Here is a 23,859-nt window from a genome sequence, read left to right on the forward strand (position 1 = left end):
AGGTGGGCAAGTGCGGTAGTGTGGTGTTTCCGCATCGCAAAAAAAGTATCGCTCTACCGCAAAATTTCTGAAAATACCGCACTAAAAAATCCTGCGGTACTTTGAAAACTATCGAAGACATTTGCAGTGTGGCGTGGTGGTCACAGGAATGTTTTTTTTACAGTAAATCGGACTCAATCAGACAATCGGTATCAGTCATCAGAATCAGGGTTTCAATCATTCTGGCTTTTCAGTTATTGTTGAAAATTAAATACTAAATAGACAGATTGAACGGCTACACTGTGAGTCTTCTTCAACCCGCGCGGTGCCAGACACACTATGATTCTCTCTCTCTCTCTCTCTCTCTCTCGCTCTTTCGATACAGAACATTCAACCACAAGTGTAAAAAATAACTGAATAAACAAAGAAATAAATAGCTATACAAATTAAAACATTGATAAAAAGAACCTCCAGACATGAAAGTATAATTGTGAAGAGTTGAAATCTTTTTGTCACATAAACTTACTGAAAAAAACGGAGATATATATATAAAGAATATTAAATAGACGGACTAAACTACTACACTAACAGTCTTTGTATAACCCACGCAGCGCCGGATATTTCAACCCGTCCGCGGTGCTGGCCATCGTACTATTTTAAGCATGTTTCCTTTGTTTGGATAGCCAGGATAGGCACTCAAGTATCTTTTGTTTTAACTACCACTACCGCATACCACACAGGGAAAGAAAAAAATGGGAGCGCACTACCACAACTGCACTGCTCCGGAAATAGTACCGCACTGCCTCAATCGCACTTCTGAGTTTTCATTGCCGCGGCCACCTCTGCGATTGTTTGGAGTGATTTCTATATTGCTCCTCAGAGAATTACATTTTCTATAGAGATACATTGAAAATAACTTGGTCTATACTGTACTGATGAAAATAACCACATAAAATGGTCTATATGTTATTGATGAAAATAACCACATAAAATCACACAAATAAAACAAAACAACACTTACTGACTTACAATTATAATCAGAAATGCAAAATTTGATGGAAGTAGAAGTTGGAAAGTTTTGTTTAGTGGGCACAACATCTGTGGTCATATGCCGGAGAGAGACAGAAGGGGAAGGAAAGTTGTAAAGTTTGGTTTAGTGGGCACAACATCTGTGGTCATATGCCGGAGAGAGACAGAAGGGGAAGGAAAGTTGTAAAGTTTGGTTTAGTTGGCGCAACATCTGTGGTCATATGCCGGAGAGAGACAGAAGGGGAAGGAATTATAGAAGGGAACAGACCCCAGGAGACAGGACACAACCCCCAATTAATACCTGGTACCCATCCACTGCTGGGTGGACAGGGGCGTAGGGTATCAGAAAAGCCACCCAAATTTTTCCACTACGCCTGGGAATCAAACCTGGGCTCTCTCGGTTGTGAGCTGAGTGTGCTAACCACTGCACCACGAAGCCCCCCAAAATATGATGGATGAGAAAATAAGTGGTCTATGAAGAGAAACACAGAGAACATTGTGAGTCTAAACATGACAGTCACACAGCTTAACCCTCTCACTCCCCCCTCCACCCACCTACCCACACCAGGCGGCCAGAACAAAGAGCCCACGCCCCGGCACTCACCTTGATGTCCTGTGTGGTGAGGAGTGGGGGCGGACGCGGCCTCCACAGCAGCTGGCAGAACTTGTCCACCGTCTGCCTCTTCAGAATCTTGCCCTGGAATGACCACAGCCAGTACGCGTTGTCCACCTGGCGGGAGAAAGACGGGAGAGTATGTTAGAGACTTGAAGGTAAAATAGAGATTGAGTAGATTGGCAAAGAAAAACTGTGAATAAAAAGTTAAATAGTGTGGGTTTGAATGTGAAAAAGAATGGAAATGAACAAATATATTATTACGATATCCAAATAAATGTAAAAGCAAACTAAATATGGGAGAGTATGTTAGAGACTTAAAGAAAATATAGAGATTGAGTAGAATGGCAAAGAAAAACTGTGAATAAAAAGTTAAATATGGCAGATTTGAATGCGAAAAAGAATGAAAATGAAAGAATATATTAATACGACACCCAAATGTATGTACTTCAATGGCAGGTGACAAAATAAATAATGAATGAGTGAAACAAAAGTTGAAAAAATAAGACAAAAACAAAAATAAATAAAAAAGATACCCAAAACATTGAAAAAATTTAAATACGGTACATCACAAAAATTTAATGGGAAAAAAAATAGTAAGTAAAATCAGTAAACAAGTTCCCCCACACCCACCTTATGGCCCCACCAGGACACACAGGAGGCAACGTAGCGGCCGGTTGGATCCCACTCGATGTCCGTGGCCATGAAGTGCTCCGTGCTCATCATGACCTGCAGGGAGGGAGAGAGGGAGTTAGTCAAAGAAACATACCTTAACCATGTAGCAGCGACGGGCCAAATTTGTGGCTTTACCGTGCAGCAGCGATGGGTCAAATTTGTCTTTACTGTGTAGCAGCGACGGGCCAAATTTGTAGCTTTACCATGTAGCAGTGACAGGTCAAATTTGTGTCTTTACCGTGTCCCAGCGATGGGCCAAATTTGTAGCTTTACCGTGTAGCAGCGACGGGCCAAATTTGTGCCATGATATAAACCCCACAAAAATAGATGATACATAAACTGATCACAAATGCTTTGATATATATTATGAAATGGTTTGTGTGAGGGGTGATTTTTTCTCATTTTTCTCGCTTAGAGGGACCATTAAGAAACATGATCCCTGCTGCTACCGGGTTAAACTAATCTAACCTCACCGAACTGTATCTAACCTAACCTCTAACCCCCTAGAACTCAATGCCTTATACGTATTTAGGGTCAAGGCAACAAATACCCCTTGACCTCAGAACCTAAACAGAAAATCCCCAAGTAACTTTCCTTGATGTCCATGAACCAAACCCAAACTTAACCTGCCCATAAACTCCAGTCTACATTAACCTGGAAATCATGTGTTTAAAATAACCTCACCCCCTCCCCTCCTCACCTGGAAATAAATAAATAAATAAAAAATCAAGTGATGGGAACCTTATAAAACGAGGAACTGAACATTGACCAACCACCCAGTCAGTTAGTCAGTCTTTCCATTCATCCAGTGACCCAACTAGCAAATCATTCAGTCAGTCCCTCATCCCCCTCACCTGGAAATCCTTGGTGTCGATGAACTCCAGCGCGCCGTTCATGCTCCTGAGCCCGGCCAGCACCACAAACTGCCCCTGAGGTGACCAGAAGAGATTGTTGCACGGTCTTTTCTCCAGCTTCTTCAGTTCCGTCGGCGCCTGGCCCTTGTTGACTTGGAAGAAGGTCACATTCACGGACGGAGGCTCCCCGCTGATGATGCCGAACTTGTTGTTGACGGGCTCCCACGCGAAGGCCTAGGGTACGGCGATGGGGAGATGGGTGATTAGGGTATGGGGTATAATGGGTGCTGGTGATGGTATGGTTATGGGAGATGGAAGTAGTTGGAAAGTTTTGTTTAGTCGGTGCAACATCTGTGGTCAAGGGAAGGCTTTTGTAGGGGTTGTGGGCATTTCCAGGGGTAGTTTCATGACCCTGGTGGTAGATTAACCCTTCCCTTGTACCATCAATGTAAAGAAACACGTATTAGAACCCGACTCATCTCCTGTTCAGAAAGTTTGGAAAGTTTTGTTTAGTCGGCGCAACATCTGTGGTCATATGCCGGAGAGAGAGAGAGAGAGAAAGGGAAGGAATTATAGGAGAAGGGAACAGATTGGATGGGGAAAAAAAGGTTGAAATATAAAATACATATACAAAAAATTGGATGAGAAAAAAAGCTTGAAAAAAAAAAGATATACAAAAAATTGAATGGAAAAAAAAGCTACTAAAAAATACATATACAAAAAACTGGATGGGAAAAAAAAGCTTGAAAAAAAATGGATGGGGGAAAAAAGCTTGAAAAAAATACATATACAAAAAACTGGATGGGAAAAAAAGCTTGAAAAAAAATTGATGGGGGAAAAAAGCTTGAAAAAAATACATACAAAAAATTGGATGGAAAAATAAATAAAAAAATAAAAAAATAAAAAACAAAAGCTAAATAAAAAAAGACCAAATAAACAACACCCAAAACACACGAGACATTACCTGAATATTCTCCTTAATCTCCAGGCTGTCCACAGGTATCCCCTTCTCTCTCATGTGGAAGATCTCAAAGTTGTAGTATATACCGGAGTATTTCACCTCGGTCTTCTCGCGCTTGGCCTTAGCATAGCGGGCCACCTTGACGCAGAGGTAGTCTCCACACTTCTGCCAATGCATCTTACAGTCGGCCACGTTGAAGAGGTTCTTGGTGCGGACCTGTGAGGGGAAAGGAGATGAGGTGGGATATGATAGATTAACCCTTCAAGTTCAAGCGCGGGTGTTGACAGTAGTCCACAAGGCGTTTTTTGACTTAGCGCGCTGTCACAGTTGATTCGTTTATGCTGAAGTAGGGTAAGCATGTGGTTTTCTTTCAAACAATACCCAAACACGCTCCATTTGACTAACTACTGGTCAGTGTGTGCCTTGTGTTAGCTTTGAGAAGACATCCGCTAGACAGCCACCTCCTCTCTCCTTCCAGTGAATTTGATCCACAAGATGGGGACCTCTGACCTCAGCACCCATCAAGGGCATCAGGAACGCCCGGAACTTTTTTGGGGGTGGTTCACATAAACTGTATAAAAGTTAAGCTTTCTATCACTAAACCATAGAAGCAAAGTTCACTAGGGGTGGAAAACGGTCTATAAAAATGTGCTTTCAGCGATACTACTTCAATATTCCGTACTCGCTCTACCAATGGTCATATAGCCTTCAACTTAACGTCCAAAAACAGTTACGGGTGTGTACTTTACAATGGTGCTTCATTCAGTTATGTGAGTTAAGTAGGAGTGAAGGTATGGAAGGTTGAAGTGAGGTATGTTTTTGCCTGGATATGCCCGCGTGGGAGGACAGGCACGGCAAAAATAAAGGTTAAAGAAATTAGTATGAGTAAGGGATGGGAAGAAAACAACGAAATAAAGAAAACAGAAAGGAAAATGGAAAGAAAACTAGGAAAGAGATGAAGGATATGAGTGAGAGGAGATGATAAACAGAGAGAAGAGGAGAAACAGAGAAAAGACGAACAAAACACTGGAAAAATGAAAGAAAGGATGATGATTATTGGGACGCTTATTTACCTTGACGCTGAGTGAGAGAGAAAAACACTACCTCTTCCATCTCCATTTCTCCCATTATTCAACCCTTCCTCTCCTCCCCACACCCTATCCCTCCCTCCTTACCTCCCCTTCCTATCCACCTCTCCCCCTTACTCACCTCCTCCCTGCTGGGTATAGAGACGAGGGACACCTTGGCGGGCACATCCTTGTCCTCGGCGATCCAGTAGGCCAGAATGTTGTCTGTGGGCGACCAGCTGAAGTCCTTGATGCCTGTTACCTTAATGCTCTTCTTGTCTAGCAACCCGAATGACTGGAAGGGAAGGGATGGTTAGTGTTTGTGTTGGTAATAGTGAAGGGTTAAGAGAAGGGATGGTTAGCTTGTGTTGGTAATAGTGAAGGGTTAAGAGGAGGGATGGTTAGCTTGTGTTGGTAATAGTGAAGGGTTAAGAGAAGGGATGGTTAGCTTGTGTTGGTAATACTGCTGATGATAATATAAGGATGTTATACAATGGTTAAGGAGAATACACAGAAAACACACACACACACATGTACACATACTGTCACATACACACATAATTATACTCATGCTCTCCACACATACTCACAAACATACGTACACACTGATTTACACACAGAAACACGCACACACTTATAGACATACCCCCTATATACACACACACACACTTATACCTCTTTCACAAATACACACACACTTATAGACACCCCCAAATATATATACACACACACACTCATATCTCTTTCACACACACACACACACTTTTCAAAAACAAACATTCACCCACATACTCACACACACACACACACTCAGACACACATATACACCCCTTCACACACACGCACACACTCACCGGGGTCTCGTACACACTAACGCACTCCTCCCAGATCCTCGCGAAGTACTTGTCATCGCTGGACCATTTAAAGACAGGCCAGACGGGTGGTCGCTCAGCGTTGAATGCGCGCTTCTTCTGTCCCGCCCTCGTGTCCCAGATGATGATAGACTGGGGCTCCTCCGAACGCTGGTCCACGTGGGGCGAGAACGTCACAATGTACCTGCGAGGGAGTGTTGTTTTTAATTTCTTATAGATGAACTGTGACATTTAAACCTATTTCTCTCCTTTTAATTTCCCTTCCCTATTTCTCAAACCTCTCTTCCTTTCTATACCTTTCCTTCGCTCCTGTTCTCTCTCTCTCTCTCTCTCTCTCTCTCCTGTTTCCTAATTTCGCCTTTCATCACTCTGTATTTCTTATAGACGAACTGTAACATTTCAACCTATCTCTCTCCTTTTACTCTACCACAAATCCACTCCTCGACTTCACCTTATCCAACGTTGTAAGATTGTTGTACTCAGCCTCTTATATATACCAACTTCCGACCCCAAATCTATCTCCTGTGCCCCAATAACTAGAGCCATTTATATTTATCGTTAAAATAGTTAATTCCTGATGTTTCTTGGCAATAGTTAGGCGTCAGAAACCGGTTAATACTATGCTCTGAGTACGATGATCTGGCAACTGTGACCTTATCCTCCCCTATTCCACTCATCGTCAATCTTCCCCTCCTCCTCCCTCTCCCTTCCCATTTCTCCAACTTCTCTTCCTTGGCATAATGAGATCTTCCTTCCTATGGCTGATCAAAGAACTCGTACGACCGTGATAGATTAACATAACAATGAATAAGCACGATGAAACATAAAACAAATAATAAACATGACGAAGTAAATAAATAAAACAAATAATAAATGGTTAAATACAGAAAAAAGAAAGATTCATTTAGTGGGCGCAACATCTGTGGTCATATGCCGGAGGGAGACAGAAGGGGAAGGAATTATAGGAGAAGGGAACAGACCCCAGGAGACAGGACACAACCCCCGATCAATACCAGGTACCCATTCACTGCTGGGTGGACAGGGGCATAGGGTATTGGAGAAGCCGCCCAATTTTTTCCACTCCGCCTGGGAATCGAACCCGGGCTCTCTCGGTTGTGAGCCGAGTGTGCTAACCACTGCACCACGAAGCCCCCGTTAAATACAGAAATACTAAATGAACAGCAATAAATAACAAAGAAAATAAGTAAATAACAAATAAAAATAAAGCAAGAAATAAGTACGTAACAAATAAACAAAACTATATGATGAATTAAGAAACACTATCCCCCCCCCCCCAAAAAAAAATACAAATTAATAATGAAAACCGAAATAAATAATAAAAAAACTCACAGAAAAACGTCAACAAACTACATATGTAAAAACAATAATAGTAATGATAAAAATAACAATAAAAAGCTCCACCACACTCACTTTTCACACGGGGAGAAATCGATGAACTGCACGCCGGGGTGACTGAATTTCTGCACCTGCCTGAACTCCTCGCCGCCCCACAGCGCGATACCCTTGCCGTGGAAGGTGGCCAGGTAGGTGCCCCGCGGCGACCACCGAACGTAGGTCTCCGTCCACCGCTGAGGGAAGGAGGTAAGGTTAGGTTAGATTTCCTTTTTGTTTTGCTTGGATTTAAAGTAAGTTGAATAGCTTGTTTGGTTTGGGTTTCATTGGGTTTGGGAATAGGTTATGTTGGCTATCAGTCCCCAAAACTAACGACACCACTCCACGACCACAAGACAAAATAACCACACCTACAGAAATAATACCCATCTAACATCAAATTATACCAGAGACACCAGGAAACAAAATAAAGCCATGAGTAAAACATTCAGGAGATTCGGGCGACTGCATATGAAAACCATGTACAGGCAATATCAGAAGACATGACAGGAAACATTAAGGACGAACAAACAAGGCCCCAAGACGCAAGGCACTCACCTCCCTCTTGGCGATCTCCATGGCCTCAGGCACTGCGTTGAGGTAGATGGCAGTGGTGGTGCCCCCGTCGAAGATGATGGAGAACTGGTCAAAGCAATTCTCGTCCAGAAGATAATAGCTCATGTTGCCCAGGTCCTGTGTGTGGGAGGGAGGGAAAGGGAAGGAGGGTATATTATTAACCGTGTAGCAGCGACGGGCCAAATTTGTGGCTTTACCGTGTAGCAGTGACAGGCCAAATTTGTGGCTTTACCGTGTAGCAGTGACGGGCCAAATTTGTGGCTTTACCGTGCACTAGTGACAGGCCAAATTTGTGGCTTTACCATGTAGCAGTGACAGGCCAAATTAGTGGCTTTACCATGTACCAGTGACGGGCCAAATTTGTGGCTTTATCGTGTAGCAGTGACGGGCCAAATTTGTGGCTTTACCGTGTAGCAGTGACGGGCCAAATTTGTGGCTTTACCGTGCACTAGTGACAGGCCAAATTTGTGGCTTTATCGTGCACTAGTGACAGGCCAAATTTGTGGCTTTACCGTGTAGCAGCGACGGGCCAAATTTGTGGCTTTACCGTGCACTAGTGACAGGCCAAATTTGTGGCTTTACCATGTACCAGTGAAGGGCCAAATTTGTGTTTTACCGTGCACTAGTGACAGGCCAAATTTGTGGCTTTACCATGTACCAGTGATGGGCCAAATTTGTGGCTTTACCGTGTAGCAGTGACGGGCCAAATTTGTGGCTTTACCGTGCACTAGTGACAGGCCAAATTTGTGGCTTTACCGTGTAGCAGTGACGGGCCAAATTTGTGGCTTTACCGTGTAGCAGTGACGGGCCAAATTTGTGTTTTTACCATGTAGCAGCGACGGGCCAAATTAGTGCCATGATTTAAACCCCCAGAAAATAGATGATGTATAAACTGATCACAAATGCTTTGATATATATTATGAAATGGTTTGTGTAAGGCTACAACCATAATTAAGTCCCTAACACCCAACTCACACCCCTACAACCATAATTAACACCCTAACACCCAACTCACACCTCTTCATTTCCTCCTTACACCCCTCTACACCCCTACAATACCCCCCATCACCCCCGCTCACCTTGTATGGCTCAGGCACGGGCGCCACGAACTCCTCGGGGATGTTGTCGTATTTCTCAAAGTCAGTGAACAGGTTACAGAGGAAGGTGTGTTGCTTGTCCAGCTTGTAGTTGTTACGCTGCCGCACCGCCTCCTCCGCTGCCGCTCGGTCCTTGAACTCCAGGAAGATGTACCTGTGGGGGAGAGGAGGGGGAGAGGAAGGGGTGTTAAGTGGTGGTGGGGCAGGGAGGGAGGGAGGGTGCATGGATGACTTTTAGAATATGGTTTTATAGAGTACTGGTTTTGGAAGAGAAGGAAAGTTGGAAAGGTTCGTTTAGTCGGCGCAACATCTGTGGTCATATACAGGAGAGAGACAGAAGGGGAAGGAAAGTTATGTTTTGTTTAGTGGGCGCAACATCTGTGGTCATATGCCGGAGAGAGACAGAAGGGGAAGGAAAGTTGTAAAGTTTTGTTTAGTGGGCGCAACATCTGTGGTCATATGCCGGAGAGAGACAGAAGGGGAAGGAAAGTTGTAAAGTTTTGTTTAGTCGGCGCAACATCTGTGGTCATATACCGGAGAGAGACAGAAGGGGAAGGAAAGTTGGAAAGTTTTGTTTAGTCGGCGCAAGATCTGTGGTCATATACAGGAGAGAGACAGAAGGGGAAGGAAAGTTATGTTTTGTTTAGTGGGCGCAACATCTGTGGTCATATGCCGGAGAGAGACAGAAGGGGAAGGAAAGTTATGTTTTGTTTAGTGGGCGCAACATCTGTGGTCATATGCCGGAGAGAGAGACAGAAGGGGAAGGAATTATAGGGGAAGGGAACAGACCCCAGGAGACGGGACACAACCCCCGATTAATACCTGGTACCCATTCACTGCTGGGTGGACAGGGGCGTAGGGTATCGGAAAAGCCGCCCAAATTTTTCCACTCCGCCCGGGAATCGAACCCGGGCTCTCTCGGTTGTGAGCTTGGAAGAGAAGGCTTTTCATTTTCTGCTACTACCACTACTACTATTACTACTACTATTTTTTTTCAGTAGAGGAAGTACCTAGCTCTTAGGACACAATAAATAAAAAGCTTACTGATCACTCTCCACACACACACACACACACACAGCTATGCAAACACACACACCTTCCTACATTGTAAATTAGAAGAAAAAGAGGAGATTTAATAGCAGTGTGTAGGGTGATGAATGGTCTAGAGAAATTGGATACAGATGACCTTTTGATAAGAGAAGAAAGAAACTTAAAGAGGAAATGGAAAACTGTTGAGAAAAGGAATTTGTAGAAGAGACATCAAGAACAGCTTCCAGCAGAGATGTGTGGGGGGCTGGAATGGCCTGAGAGGGAAGAGGAACAGGCTCAGACAACAAGCACATTTAAGGCCAAATTAGACGGAAGTAATTGGAAAGACGGGACGGAATGAACATTGCTCCGTTCCGGTAGATCACAACTAGGTAAATACACACACACACACACACACACAAAATTCCAAACTGCATATAATTTGGTTGCAGTTATTAATATCACTACTATATTTTTTTTGGCAGTAAAGGAAACTCGGGAAAATATACAATACAGCTTGACAATCCCTACTTCAAATATAACTGTCCAATCCGCTACTACTACTACTACTACTGCTACACTGTTACCACCACCATCCCGCCACTCACCCCTTGGTCTTCCCGTCCTCATTGGTGGGGTAGTACTCGTTGATGAGCGTCCCGTACTCCTTGAAGATCTTACGCACCACATTCTTCAGCTTTTCCAGCCGCTCCGCCCCGACGCTTGGCACGCCGTCCACAATGATCACACTCTCCACGCCATCGGTCTCCTTGGGCTTCTGCCGCAAGAGGTCACCCAGCAGCTCTACGGGGGAGGGGGAGGGACATGTAGGAAAGGGGTGGACATGTAATACCAACTCCTGACTAGAAAAAAGGAACTTGAAAATGTGAAGTTGTAAAGTTTTGTTTAGTGGGCGCAACATCTGTGGTCATATGCCGGAGAGAGATAGAAGGGGAAGGAATTAAAGAAGAAGGGAACAGACCCCAGGAGACAGGACAAAATCCCCCGATTAATACCTGGTACCCATTCACTGCTGGGTGGGCAGGGCCGTAGGGTATCGGAAAAGCCACCCAAATTTTTCCACTCCACCCGGGAAGCGCTCTAGGGGGGAGGGGGCGTGTGAGGAAGGCGGGAGGGTCAAGTAGGAAAGGGGTGGACATGTAATACAAACTCCTGACTAGAAAAAGGGACTTGAAAAGGTAAAAGGTAAAGTTTGGGACATAGGGTACAGATGCGAGTGGCTGTAGTGCCCATCTCCATACCACTGGCCCTTTGAGCCTGTGGTGGGTAAGAAACCATCACCCTGGGACACGGGCCAATGTGAAGTCCAAAATTACCACAGTGTACCTTCCCTAGGTGTCCCCAGGGAAAGGGAGAATGAGTAGCTATGTGAGCTGGACACCAACTACCCAGACTGGGATTTGAACTCAGGCCTGTGGGGTGGTAGGCAATCACACTGACCACCACTCCAACCAGACTTTGCCCCCTAACCTAACATCACGTACTAATGGGGTACAGGGGCATCACCATTCTCAACCACCCAATTTAGCCATTTCCTCTGGACATGGCAAGAGAAAGACTATTACAAGATATATCACAAAATAATATAATGTCAACCTCCACATAGTGATGGGTGTAAAACTAGATAAATACAAAATAATGGAGATATGTCAGCTGCCCTTTCTCCTCCCTGTAGTGTAGAGGTTATGTGGCTGTTCCAAAAGCATGTTTCATTAGAAGTTACTTATCCAAAATAGACTGGGATTATGAACTTGCTCACTTAGATGTTAATAGTAAATTTATCCGTTTTTATAGGCCTGAACAAACAGTCGAGGATTTTGACGTATTACAAAAAAAAGTAGGTATTAGATTCACGCCCTTACTTCTTATAAACGCACCCTACGAGCCTTAGCAACCCTGGGATACAATGGAAATGGTCCTAATATGGAATGATGGAAATATGGGACCTGCCCTTTCTCAGCCCGACATTATGTAGGGCTTTCAACACAGCTCTGTCTTATTTACTTAATTGTCTTATACTTACTCAGTAATATACAAACCCCAACAGACTGGCGTACCTACAGATTTCGGCTGTCCCTATCTATCCCTATTTCGTATACCTCATTGTCAGGTGAGTTAATGAGGTGAGTTGTTTCCAAGCTTACTATAACCTCAATAAGTTCTAATTAGACCTTTAAGCATGCACAGAAACACTTAGTAACCCCAGATCACAAGATAAATAGGTGTAATATGGAAGAAAGAAAATGAACCCTAGTCTTTCAATACCCCGTTTTACACTAGTTAGACCTCTCACACCTATTCCAAGCCTACCGTAAGTCCTAATTATATCCCTAAACACCCCTAGAAAGCCTAAATAACCCCAGAACACAAGATAAATAGGTTTAATATTGAAGAAAATGAACCCCTAGATATTCAATAGCCCGTTTTACACTAGTTAGGCCTTTCACACCTATTCCAAGCCTACCGTAAGTCCTAATTATACCCCTAAACACACCTGGAAAGCCTAAATAACCCCAGAACACAAGATAAATAGGTTTAATATGGAAGAAAATTAACCCCTACCCTTTAAATAGTCCGTTTTACACTAGTTAGGCCTCACACACCTATTCCAAGCCTACTGTAAGTCCTAATTATACCCCTAAACACACCTGGAAAGCCTAAATAACCTTTATATACCTTTAAATAAGCAATAATATGGACAAATGGAAATCCGCCCAGCCCTCTCCAAAGCCCGTTTAACGATAATTAGACCATTCACACCCATCCTCAGACCACAATAAGCCCTAATTAAGTCTATAAATACACTCAAAAAGCCTAAATTACCCCTAAATACCCTAAAATATGCAATAATACGGAGGAATAAAGATTAGCCAGTCTAAGTATCCAGGGCTTTCATATCCATTCCAAGACAACCATAAGCCCTAATTAAGCCTGTAAGCAAGCCCAAATCACCTCATAATACCCTTAAATAAGCAATAATATGGAGGAATGAAAATCAGCCCAGCCCTTTCCCAAGCCCGTTTAACGATAATTAGACCATTCACACCCATCCTCAGCCCAAAATAAGCCTTAATTAAGTCTATGATAATGCCCTGAAAGCCCAAATCATCCCTAAATGCCCTTAAATAAGCAATAATATGGACAAATAAAAATCGCCTCGTATAAGTGTCCAAACCTTTCATACCCATTCCAAGACAACAATATGCCCTAATTAAGCCTGTAAGGACAACCAGAATGCCCAAATCACCTCAAAATGCCATTAAATACGTGAAAATATATATAATAATATGGTCGAATAAAAATCACCTCTTATAAGTATTCAAGCCTTTCATATCCATTCCAAGACAACCATAAGCCCTAATTAAGTCTATAAACACACCCAGAAAGCCTAAATCACCTCAAAATACCCTTAAATAAGCAATAATATGGACGAATGCAAAACACCCCCGTATTAAGTATCCAAACCTTTCATATCCATTCCTAGACAACCATACGCCCTAATTAAGCCTGTAAATACATCTAGAAAACCCAAATCACCCCAAAATGCCATTAAATACGTGAAAATATAAGCAATAATATGGACGAATAAAAATCACCTCGTATAAGTATTCAAGCCTTTCATATCCATTCCAAGACAACCATAAGCCCTAATTAAGCCTGTAATCATGTCTAGAAAGCCCAAATCACCTCAAAATGCCATTAAATACGTGAAAATATAAGCAATAATATGGACGAATTAAAATCACTCTGTACAAGTATCCAAGGCTTTCATATCCATTCCAAGACAACAATAAGCCCTAATTAAGCCTGTAAATACACCCAGAAAGCCTAAATCACCTCAAAATACCCTTAAATAAGCAATAATATGGACGAATGCAAAACACCCCCGTATTAAGTATCAAAGGCTTTCATATCCATTCCTAGACAACCATACGCCCTAATTAAGCCTGTAATCACGTCTAGAAAGCCCAAATCACCCCAAAATGCCATTAAATACGTGAAAATATAAGCAATAATATGGACGAATAAAAATCACCTCGTATAAGTATTCAAGCCTTTCATATCCATTCCCAGCCAACCATAAGCCCTAATTAAGCCTGTAAATACACCCAGAACGCCCAAATCACCTCAAAATGCCATTAAATACGTGAAAATATAAGCAATAATATGGACGAATTAAAATCACTCTGTATAAGTATCCAAGGCTTTCATATCCATTCCAAGACAACAATACGCCCTAATTAAGTCTATAAACACACCCAGAAAGCCTAATCACCTCAAAATACCCTTAAATAAGCAATAATATGGACGAATGCAAAACACCCTCGTATTAAGTATCCAAGGCTTTCATATCCATTCCTAGACAACTATACGCCCTAATTAAGCCTGTAAATACGCCCAGAACGCCCAAATCACCCCAAAATGCCATTAAATACGTGAAAATATATCTAATAATATGGACGAATAAAAATCACCTCGTATAAGTATTCAAGCCTTTCATATCCATTCCTAGACAACCATACGCCCTAATTAAGCCTGTAATCACGTCTAGAAAGCCCAAATCACCCCAAAATGCCATTAAATACGTGAAAATATAAGCAATAATATGGACGAATAAAAATCAACTCGTATAAGTATTCAAGCCTTTCATATCCATTCCAAGACAACCATACGTCCTAATTAAGCCTGTAATCACGTCTAGAAAGCCCAAATCACCCCAAAAAGCCATTAAATACGTGGAAATATATACACAGCTGTAGCCCATGTGGCCCTCAACCCTCGCCGGCCCGCCCCGACACCCTTTCCTCCCGCCCCATTTAACACCTTCCCGCCCTCACCCTCGTCGGTAATGTCGTCCACGAAGTCCTCGGGGTCACTAAAGTCCGGCTCCTCCTCCTCCTGGCCTCCATCGTCCTCGTTGTCCAGCTGTTTGGGCTTATTTTTCTTGGCCATGTTGGCGGCGGCCTGGCCTGGCGTGGTGGTGTGCAGTCAGTGGTACCAGACACCCGCCGCCCGCATACCCTTCACAGTGCTACCAGACACCCGCCGCCCGCATACCCTTCACAGTGCTACCAGACCCCCACCGCCTTCAGACCTTTGGATATGTGATTGTAGTTGTTTATTGTTTTATTATGTAGTTTGGTTTGGTTTGTTATTTAGAAATGGTTTAAATTGTCTTGGTATGTACACACACACACCCTTCTTTGTAATCTCCCCCCCCTCCCCCCTAGCTGTTCTTAAATAAACTTATGTTAGTGTAATTTTGAGTGTGTTTTGAGTGCATTTTCATGTGGTTTGTAATCTTGAGTGTTCTGATTTTAATTTATTGTTCGTTTATCACAGCCCTCCCCGTACGTCCTTATACCCTTCACAGTATTGCCAGATCCCCACCCATATTGAAGCGATTTTGCTGATTTGTATTAACCTGTGTTTTTTGTGTGTGTGTTTATTTTTTCAAGCAATACATGATATATGAATGTTCCCAGTTCTTTCCCGTTCTTACCCTTGCCTATAATTAACAACAAGGGAGATTGTGTGCACGTTTATTTATTTCATGCAATGTTCCCAGACCCACAGCCGCCCTCAGCTCCTTCCCTTATTGCAACAATGTTATATCAATTAGTGTATATTGCTCTAGCCTTATAAGCAAAAAGTCGAGTATTTTAACGTATCACAGAAGAGGGTTTTTTTTAAATATTTGCAGTTGTTTTTTTTTTTCGTTGGAGATATACCCCAATTAAGGGAGGAATTAAGGCGATGCATGCCCCACAACCCCCCAGTCGGCTGGTAGAGAGATGCCCAATTCTTTCAAGGAGGACCTACACATGTATTAATAGTTGTATAATCACACTCTGTCCTGCCTGGGGGTTGGGATGGCATGTTCCTCCCTTCTCCCTTGTTGTTTACCTGCAACAATAAACTATCAATCAATCAATCAAGGAGGAGACCCAACAACGGGGCTGAGGGTGTCGGAAAGAGCCCACCTCTCCACTCCCACGGCAGCGGACAGGTCTCGACTCTCGAACCCAAAACGTTGCCAGATTGTCGTACTCTGCCCCTTATGTTTCCCGATTTCCGACCCAAAAACTGCTTTCATCACCCAAATAACTGCCTTCATATATGGTTATCGTTTAAATGGTTAATTATTGATGCTTTTTGACAATAGTTATGGGCCAGAAACGGGTAAATACGTGACTCTGAGTACGATAATCTGGCAACGGGTCAACCCACTCTACCACAGGACCACGGGAGCCCCAATATTTGGAGTTATGAGTAATTTAGGTCATGGCTTGAAATGGATAATAGTGTTCTTATTTCTTTCAAAATAAGCTATCAATCCTCACAATAACTAATTCGATATCAGTGTTTTATATGTCAAATCGCCTCTCTCGCCACACCAACTTGGCAACACTTGTGAAAGGCGTTCCAATAATGCTTTCGGCGGGAAGGAAAAAATAACTCCTCCATGACTTGACCCTTGACGTGTGACCCCTGGCTGACCCTTGGCGTGACCTCCTTTCTTATCATACCTAGAATCCTCATGCTTATGTCAACTTTGGGCTTAATTATGTCTGCTTGGTAATGTAAACAAGAGGTGCGGGTTGCCAAGTGCGAGGCAGCGAGGACGGGCCCAATTTATCTGACATGTCGATATAGGTCATAAAACTGTACTGTAGGCCTATTAAAGAATAACGCCGCGTATACTAATTAACCTGGCGGCTTTGTATAAGAATGGAACACCAATAAGTCTTCCCATAATACTGGCTTTGTCTTAAAATTAATAACCTGATTGATTGATAGTTTATTGTTGCAGGTAAACAACAAGGGAGAAGGGAGGAACATGCCATCCCAACCCCCAGGCAGGACAGAGTGTGATTATATATAACCTTAAATAAGAATGGAACACCAATAAGTCTATCCATAATAAAGAATATACCACCACATACTAATTAACCTGGCTTTGCATTGTGTATCTTAACCTTAAATAACAATGGAACACCAATAAGTCTATGGGAAGTTCATTTTACTCTCAATGATTGATATTGTGCTTATGAGAATCTCCCAAGCTAGGTATTAAGGTGTAATGATTCCCTAGTCCATGGTTATATATTGCTGCTTATAATGATGGACGAGGGCAGAGAGCGAGAAGGGAGAGATTTTGATTGAGGGGAGTATTTGCCCCTAGATATATGGTCTTACCTACAGATATGTCAATTGTACAATCACACTATTTACTGCCTGGGGGTTGGGATGGCATGTTCCTCCCTTCTCCTTTGTTGTTTACTTGCAACAATTAACTATCAATCAATCAATTTAGGGGAGGCGCGGTTGAGTGGTCAGAGAGCGGGCACTGTGTCCATAAGGCTGAAGGACCCGGCCGTTTGAGTTCCCGCCCACAACTAATATTTGACAGTTCTGATGACCGTCTATCAACCCGGACTCTAGGATTAACTCACTAAAGAGGACTAATAATGAGTTCCGGCGGACAGCATGCGGTCGTGAGCCAAGCAAGAATGGCGCCACTATAAAACAACTGCCTGACCCATAATGATCTGGGGCCAACCACCAGGACCCACCAAAAAAGCCTACTGGCGCTATAGGCTGAATGCAAAATAAATAAATAGATAAACAACTATGGGACATGAATTTACAGTATATATAAACAAAGCTTGACAGTTAATATAAGCCCCACTTCCCTCACCGTAACCACTGAGCCCCGGCCAAATGTAGCTTAGTAAATAATAAAAGTACTATATAATGCTATCCACTACCTCGATAAAATACAAAGGCTCATATTTTTCAAGGGCCATCTTACTTCCATATACCCAAAACTTAAACTCCCTTATAAAGTATAGAAGCTTGACAGTTACAAGTAAGCCCTACCTCTCTCACCAAGAAGCTCCCGCGAGATGATCATCGTAACCAATGACCGTAGCCAAATATAGCTTAATAAATAATAAAAGTACTATATAATGCTATCCACTGCCTCGGTAATATACAAAGGCTCATATTTTTCAAGGGCCATCTTACTTCCATATACCCAAAACTTAAACTCCCTTATCGTAAAGTATAATGCTCATAGGTGAATAACATTAGTTTTTATCAGCAAATATCTTTATAAATCAATAAATAACAATACAAAGAATATTAATCGTAAATAAATATGGTAATGTATTAAACAACAACAAACAAATATATATATCGGGAGCTCTTTCCTGAACCATCGAGATTCCGTCAGTAACAAATGTAAAGAATATAGATTTTTTTCCATCTTGTGTTGTGCGGAAATTTGCAAAACACATGAGCGTCTTTTGAGCGCATCAGAGCCATAGATAGAATAAAATAGAACAGATAACAATAAATAATAAATGCATGATAATAAATAGAATAACAATAGAATACAAGAGATTGGCAGAATTGATCACAGGCGCAATGTTGCCAGCTGCACGATATTTGAAAAGGGACCCATACCAACTAAACCATACGATCCAAGGGAGAGAAAGGAAGAAAGGGAGAGGAAAAGGAAGGAAGGGGGAACGGAAGGGAGAAAGAAGGAAAGGAAGGAAGGGAGAGGAAAAGGAAGGAAGGGAGAGGGAACGGAAGGGAGAGAGAAGGAAAGGAAAGAAGGGAGAGGAAAAGGAAGGAAGGGAGAGGGAACGGAAGGGAGAGAGAAGGAAAGGAAGGAAAGGAAGGAAGGGAGAGAAGGAAAGGAAGAAAGGGAGAGGAAAAGGAAGGAAGGAAGAAGGAACGGAAGGGAGAGAGAAGGAAAGGAAGGAAGGGAGAGGGAACGGAAGGGAGAATGAAGGAAAGGAAGGAAGGGAGAGAGAAGGAAAGGAAGGAAGGGAGGGAGAGGAAAAGGAAGGGAGAGGGAACGGAAGGGAGAATGAAGGAAAGGAAGGAAGGGAGAGAAGGAAAGGAAGGAAGGGAGAGGGAACGGAAGGGAGAGAGAAGGAAAGGAAGGAAGGGAGAGGGAACGGAAGGGAGAGAGAAGGAAAGGAAGGAAGGGAGAGAGAAGGAAAGGAAGGAAGGGAGAGGGAACGGAAGGGAGAATGAAGGAAAGGAAGGAAGGGAGAGAGAAGGAAAGGAAGGAAGGGAGAGGGAACAGAAGGAAGGGAGAGAGATGGAAAGGAAGGAAGGTTATATAAAGTTATTTTTTGGGGTGCCACACTAAATTACTTAAGTCATGATGCAATTTATTTGGCCTGAATAGTGGTGTAGGGGTGCATGGCGCAAGACCCCCAAAAAGTGATATACCCAGCCAGGAGGGTATCAGGACACCTCTCCTCCCGAAACTGACCTATCTTTCGGCCACCTCTTTGGATTCTTTTAGGAGCAGTGAGTAGCGGGCTTTTTTTATTAATGTTTACTTTTTTTGTGCCCTTGAACTGTCTCCTTTGGTGTAAAAAAAAAATAAATAAACAAATAAATAAATAAATAAAAAATTGCGTATTACAGGTTCAATCCGAGAAGTTTCAGGTCCCTGCAAAGTTCAGGATATCTCTGCAGGGCCCAAAACTTCTCGGATTCGACTTATAACACGGCCTAAACGCTCATGATAAAACAACTTATCTTCTATCTTCTATATCTTCCTCTATCTATCTATCTATATCTTCCTATAAGGTGGCGTGATCTATCTGTCGTGGGGTTTTTCCATTGACAATTGTATGCCTAATTCGTGGTGAAATTAAATAATAATAATAATACATTGATATCCTACTATAACAGCCTTTGAAAACAGTCCTAAGAAGAGCCTGAAACGTTTGATAATATGGGTCCTATACCCCCATACCCTCAAAACACATCAGGCTCCCACTACGACATTTCCCAAGGCAACAGAGAAAACTAACCTAACATTACAACTGGTGACCTCGGACTGACTTTCGTATGAGAGGAGACATTTTATAATTCCGTCGGTCATTAAAACACATGCAAAAGACGCCCATGCAATTTACAACTCTCCGCGGACACTTGGGTAAATATATAAGTTAAAATAAATAACATTATCAAAGAATATTTACAGGCAAACACAATATACATAATAGTGATTCCCTTCGTCCAAGTAAACCTATGAGTATGCGCTTGGTCGACTACATTTCATATTGCACCTACGAATTTGTGAAGCTATTTTTAAACCTCACTAACAAGCTGCTGGTTTTAAACAATGGATTTCCTACTGTGTGTGAGAGAGAGAGAGAGAGAGAGAGAGAGAGAGAGAGAGAGAGAGAGAGAGAGAGAGAGAGAGAGAGAGAGAGAGAGAGAGAGAGAGAGAGAGAGAGAGAGAGAGAGAGAGAGAGAGAGAGAGAGAGAGAGAGAGAGAGAGAGAGAGAGAGAGAGAGAGAGAGAGAGAGAGAGAGAAAAATTTTAAAAAAAGAGTAATTTGAGAGGAAACAGGATGGAGAGAGAGAGAGGAAATGAACGAGCAAGAGCGAGCGAGAGAGAGAGAGAGAGAGAGAGAGAGAGAGAGAGAGAGAGAGAGAGAGAGAGAGAGAGAGAGAGAGAAATAAATTACAATACTGCACATGTTTACCAATAATAATAATACCATAATAAGCTTAATTTGTCTGTTCACCTTTCCTTAATCATCACTAATATAATCTCTTCCTTTATCAGTAAATGTCTCTATCTTGCTTTCCGATCCACTAGTATCAAAATTCATCCCTATATTGTTTTCCTTCCTTCACTAATTCCACTCTTTCCTTCATGTTTTCATTTATCATCCATATTTTCCTTTATTTTCATTCACTGATTCAAAACACAACCTTTTTTTCATCCACGTCTCATCCGCCAATCACAGCAATCCACCGAAACTCACCCACTTTGTATCCATCACTCACCGGCAAGGAGGAGGAAGAGGAGGAGGAGGAGGAGGAGGAGGAAGAGTCACTGGTATTTTTTCATCCACTTCTCATCCGGCGATCACAGCAATCCATCGTAACTCACCCAATCACAACCCTCGGCTCATCCACCAGGGAGAGTTCACCCACTTTGGATCCATCACTCACCGGCAAGGAGGAGGAGGAAGAGGAGGAGGAGGAGGAGGAGGAGTCGCCGGTATTTTTCTCCGTCGTGGGTATAGTTAACGCAATCCTCCTTCTCCTCCTCCCTGTTCTTCCGGTCCCATTTACGTGTTTCTTAATGTGGAGAGCGAGTGTCCCTTTCCGAGTGAAGAGCTTCCCACATTCCTCGCATTTAAAATTCTTCAGGCGGTTATGCACACTCTCATGCTGTAATAAATGCCCCTTCTGCAGGAACATTTTATCACATTGTTGGCATTTGTATTTCCTGACGCCGATATGGATAGCAAGATGCCGGTTCAAGTTGCTCGTTCCTGGGAATGTTTTACCGCATATCTCGCACTTGTACTCCTTGATAACTGGTTCCTTGGGCTCCTCCTTGATGTGGGTTGTCCCGTCGAGTTTGGGTTTCCGGGTCAGCGGGTGAGAGGTCGCCCTGTGTCGTGTGAGGTCCTCAGAATCGTCGCATCGCAAGCCACACTCCTCGCAGTAGTATTTCTTTGCGATGGCGTGTCCCTGCATGTGGTGTGTCAACCCTTCCGTGTCGGCGAAGGACTTCCCACACTCCCCACAGCGGTGTTTCTTACGGGCGTTGCATACGGTTAAGTGTCGCGTGAGACTAGCCTTCACCGAGAACTCTTTATGACAATCCTTACATGGGTACACCTCCTGCTGAGTGTGCTTGATCATATGTCGCGTGAGGTGACTCTTCTGCTTAAACCACTTGTCGCACTGATGGCATTTGAATTTCTTAAGCCCGGTGTGGACATTCGCATGGTGTGACAGACTGCTCTTGTTCGGGAAGCACTCGCCGCATTCTCCACACGCATGGTCCCTCCCGGTGTGCAAATACATGTGTTGCGTGAGGCTAACCTTCTGGTGGAATCGTTTACCGCACTCCTCGCAGCTGTATCGCTTGACGCCAACGTGGAGTTCCATATGTTGCGTCAGGCTGCTTTTCCGCGTGAACTGCTCCCCACACTCGTCACAGCGGAATCTCTTGACCCCAGTGTGACTCGTGATATGCTGGAGTAGATTCCCCTTCTGCTTAAACGCCTTACCGCACGCTTGGCAGATAAACCGCCGCTCTCCGGTATGTATAAGCGAATGCCGAGACAGGTTGCTCTTCTGCCCGAACCGACGGCCGCATACTTCACACTCATATTTCTTAATCCCAGTGTGGACTTGCGTGTGCCTGAGGAGTAGGTGTTGTCTGGTGAACATCCTCCCACACTCCGGGCAGCAGAAGACCTTGAGGCCGGCGTGGGAGAGCTTATGCTGAATGAAGTGACTCTTGCCGCGGATCACCTCCCCGCAGTCAGGGCATTCGAATTTCCGCACTGGGTCTATGGGGTCGACCTCCCGTGCTGTGGTGGTGTTGAAGAAGGGGGCGCTGGTGATGATGTTGGCTGGGATTTCGGACTTGATATGGGTGGTGGTGATGAGGTTGGAGGTGACTGGGGTGGTCGGGGGGCTTACGGCAGTGGTGGTGAGGGTGTTGGTGGTGGTGATGTCAGTGGTGATGATGCTGGGAGAGAAGGGACTGGTAGTGGTGTTGGTGGTGATGGTGGTGGTGATACTGGGGCTGGAGGGGCTGACGGTCATGGTGGTGTTGATGGGAATGGGGGCGGTGGTGGTGGTGGTGGTGGTGTTGATGGTGTTGATGGGAATGGAGGTAGTGGTGGAGGTGGTGGTGGTGGTGGTGGTGGAGTTCTGTACTATAGCCATTGCTGTTCTACGAGTCCTTCTTCTTCTTCTTCTTCTAAGACCATTTACATACACCCACGCACAGGTTATGGGTGATAGTTTTACCTTTTAATACCTGTAACACTGCTTAAAATATGACCTCTCCTCTATCTCATCATAATTACATACACCCACACACAGGTTAAGGGTGATAGTTTTACCTTTTAATACCTGTAACACTGCTTAAAATATGACCTCTCCTCTATCTCATCATAATTCTATACTTTCTTCCTTTAACTCATAACAAAGTGCATTTACATACACCCACACACAGGTTAAGGGTGATAGTTTTATCTTTAATACCTGTAACACTGCTTAAAATATGACCAATGGCAGCTTATGGATTGTCAACCTTGCGTATCTTAAAATTAACAGCGTCTGAGCCACCAGTGACAGGTCTAACACTCTATCAGAACTCTAGCAACATTTAAACCACCAGTGACAGGTCTAACACTCTACCAGAACTCTATCAGCATTTAAACCACCAGTGACAGGTCTAACACTCTACCAGAACTCTATCAGCATTTAAACCACCAGTGACAGGTCTAACACTCTACCAGAACTCTATCAGCATTTAAACCACCAGTGACAGGTCTAACACTCTACCAGAACTCTATCAGCATTTAAACCACCAGTGACAGGTCTAACACTCTACCAGAACTCTATCAGCATTTAAACCACCAGTGAGAGATATGGTTCACTAATGTTAGCTATCATAAGTCTTAGGGCGCTCAAATACAACCAATGGAAGCTTACAGTTCATGGTTGTAAGTTCTAAAGGTGAGATTGCTTGTTAATTTCACGTCTCATAACCTCAACAGCACTTAACTATGACCAGTGATAGCTTGTGGGTTGTTAATATGACCTCTTAACAGAACTTCAATACGACCAATGATAGCTTACAGGTCTTAATTACAGGTTCTAAAGGTGAGT

The 23,859-nt window shown here is 43.3% G+C and overlaps 2 protein-coding genes across 2 annotated transcripts in view; both read right to left on the bottom strand.

Annotated features, from left to right (window-relative positions):
• The window catches only part of LOC126987247 (eukaryotic translation initiation factor 3 subunit B-like), an 18,881-nt gene extending 3,710 nt beyond the window's left edge, over positions 1-15,171 (bottom strand). Inside the window, exons 1-11 of the mRNA XM_050844081.1 lie at positions 15,004-15,171; positions 10,753-10,948; positions 9,098-9,269; positions 8,001-8,135; positions 7,482-7,639; positions 6,033-6,234; positions 5,321-5,473; positions 4,115-4,327; positions 3,151-3,384; positions 2,255-2,350; positions 1,613-1,738 (exon numbers count right to left, since the gene is read on the bottom strand). Coding sequence (XP_050700038.1) covers positions 1,613-1,738; positions 2,255-2,350; positions 3,151-3,384; positions 4,115-4,327; positions 5,321-5,473; positions 6,033-6,234; positions 7,482-7,639; positions 8,001-8,135; positions 9,098-9,269; positions 10,753-10,948; positions 15,004-15,118 — 1,800 coding nt within the window. The 5' untranslated portion in view covers positions 15,119-15,171. The remainder of the gene's footprint in view (positions 1-1,612; positions 1,739-2,254; positions 2,351-3,150; positions 3,385-4,114; positions 4,328-5,320; positions 5,474-6,032; positions 6,235-7,481; positions 7,640-8,000; positions 8,136-9,097; positions 9,270-10,752; positions 10,949-15,003) is intronic.
• A 6,194-nt stretch (positions 15,172-21,365) lies between these two features.
• LOC126987440 (zinc finger protein 80-like) lies at positions 21,366-23,689 on the bottom strand. Its single transcript, XM_050844405.1, has 4 exons — positions 23,683-23,689; positions 22,333-22,637; positions 21,524-21,762; positions 21,366-21,408 (listed from the first exon to the last, which is right to left on the bottom strand). The coding sequence occupies exons 1-4, from the start codon at positions 23,687-23,689 to the stop codon at positions 21,366-21,368; spliced, it is 594 nt and encodes a 197-aa protein (XP_050700362.1).
• Positions 23,690-23,859: the final 170 nt, after the last annotated feature.

This window comes from Eriocheir sinensis, chromosome 64 (genome assembly GCF_024679095.1).
Source record: "Eriocheir sinensis breed Jianghai 21 chromosome 64, ASM2467909v1, whole genome shotgun sequence".
Classification (NCBI taxonomy): domain Eukaryota; kingdom Metazoa; phylum Arthropoda; class Malacostraca; order Decapoda; family Varunidae; genus Eriocheir; species Eriocheir sinensis.

Bases quoted from the DNA above. Each gene is read 5' to 3' on its own strand.
- LOC126987440 (XM_050844405.1), bottom strand. The intron at 21,763-22,332 runs GTATGCGGCCGT...AACGCCCGTAAG, and splicing joins TTAAGAAATATGAGTGTGAA to AAACACCGCTGTGGGGAGTG. The intron at 21,409-21,523 runs GTGCGAGATATG...ATGTTCCTGCAG, and splicing joins CCAGTTATCAAGGAGTACAA to AAGGGGCATTTATTACAGCA.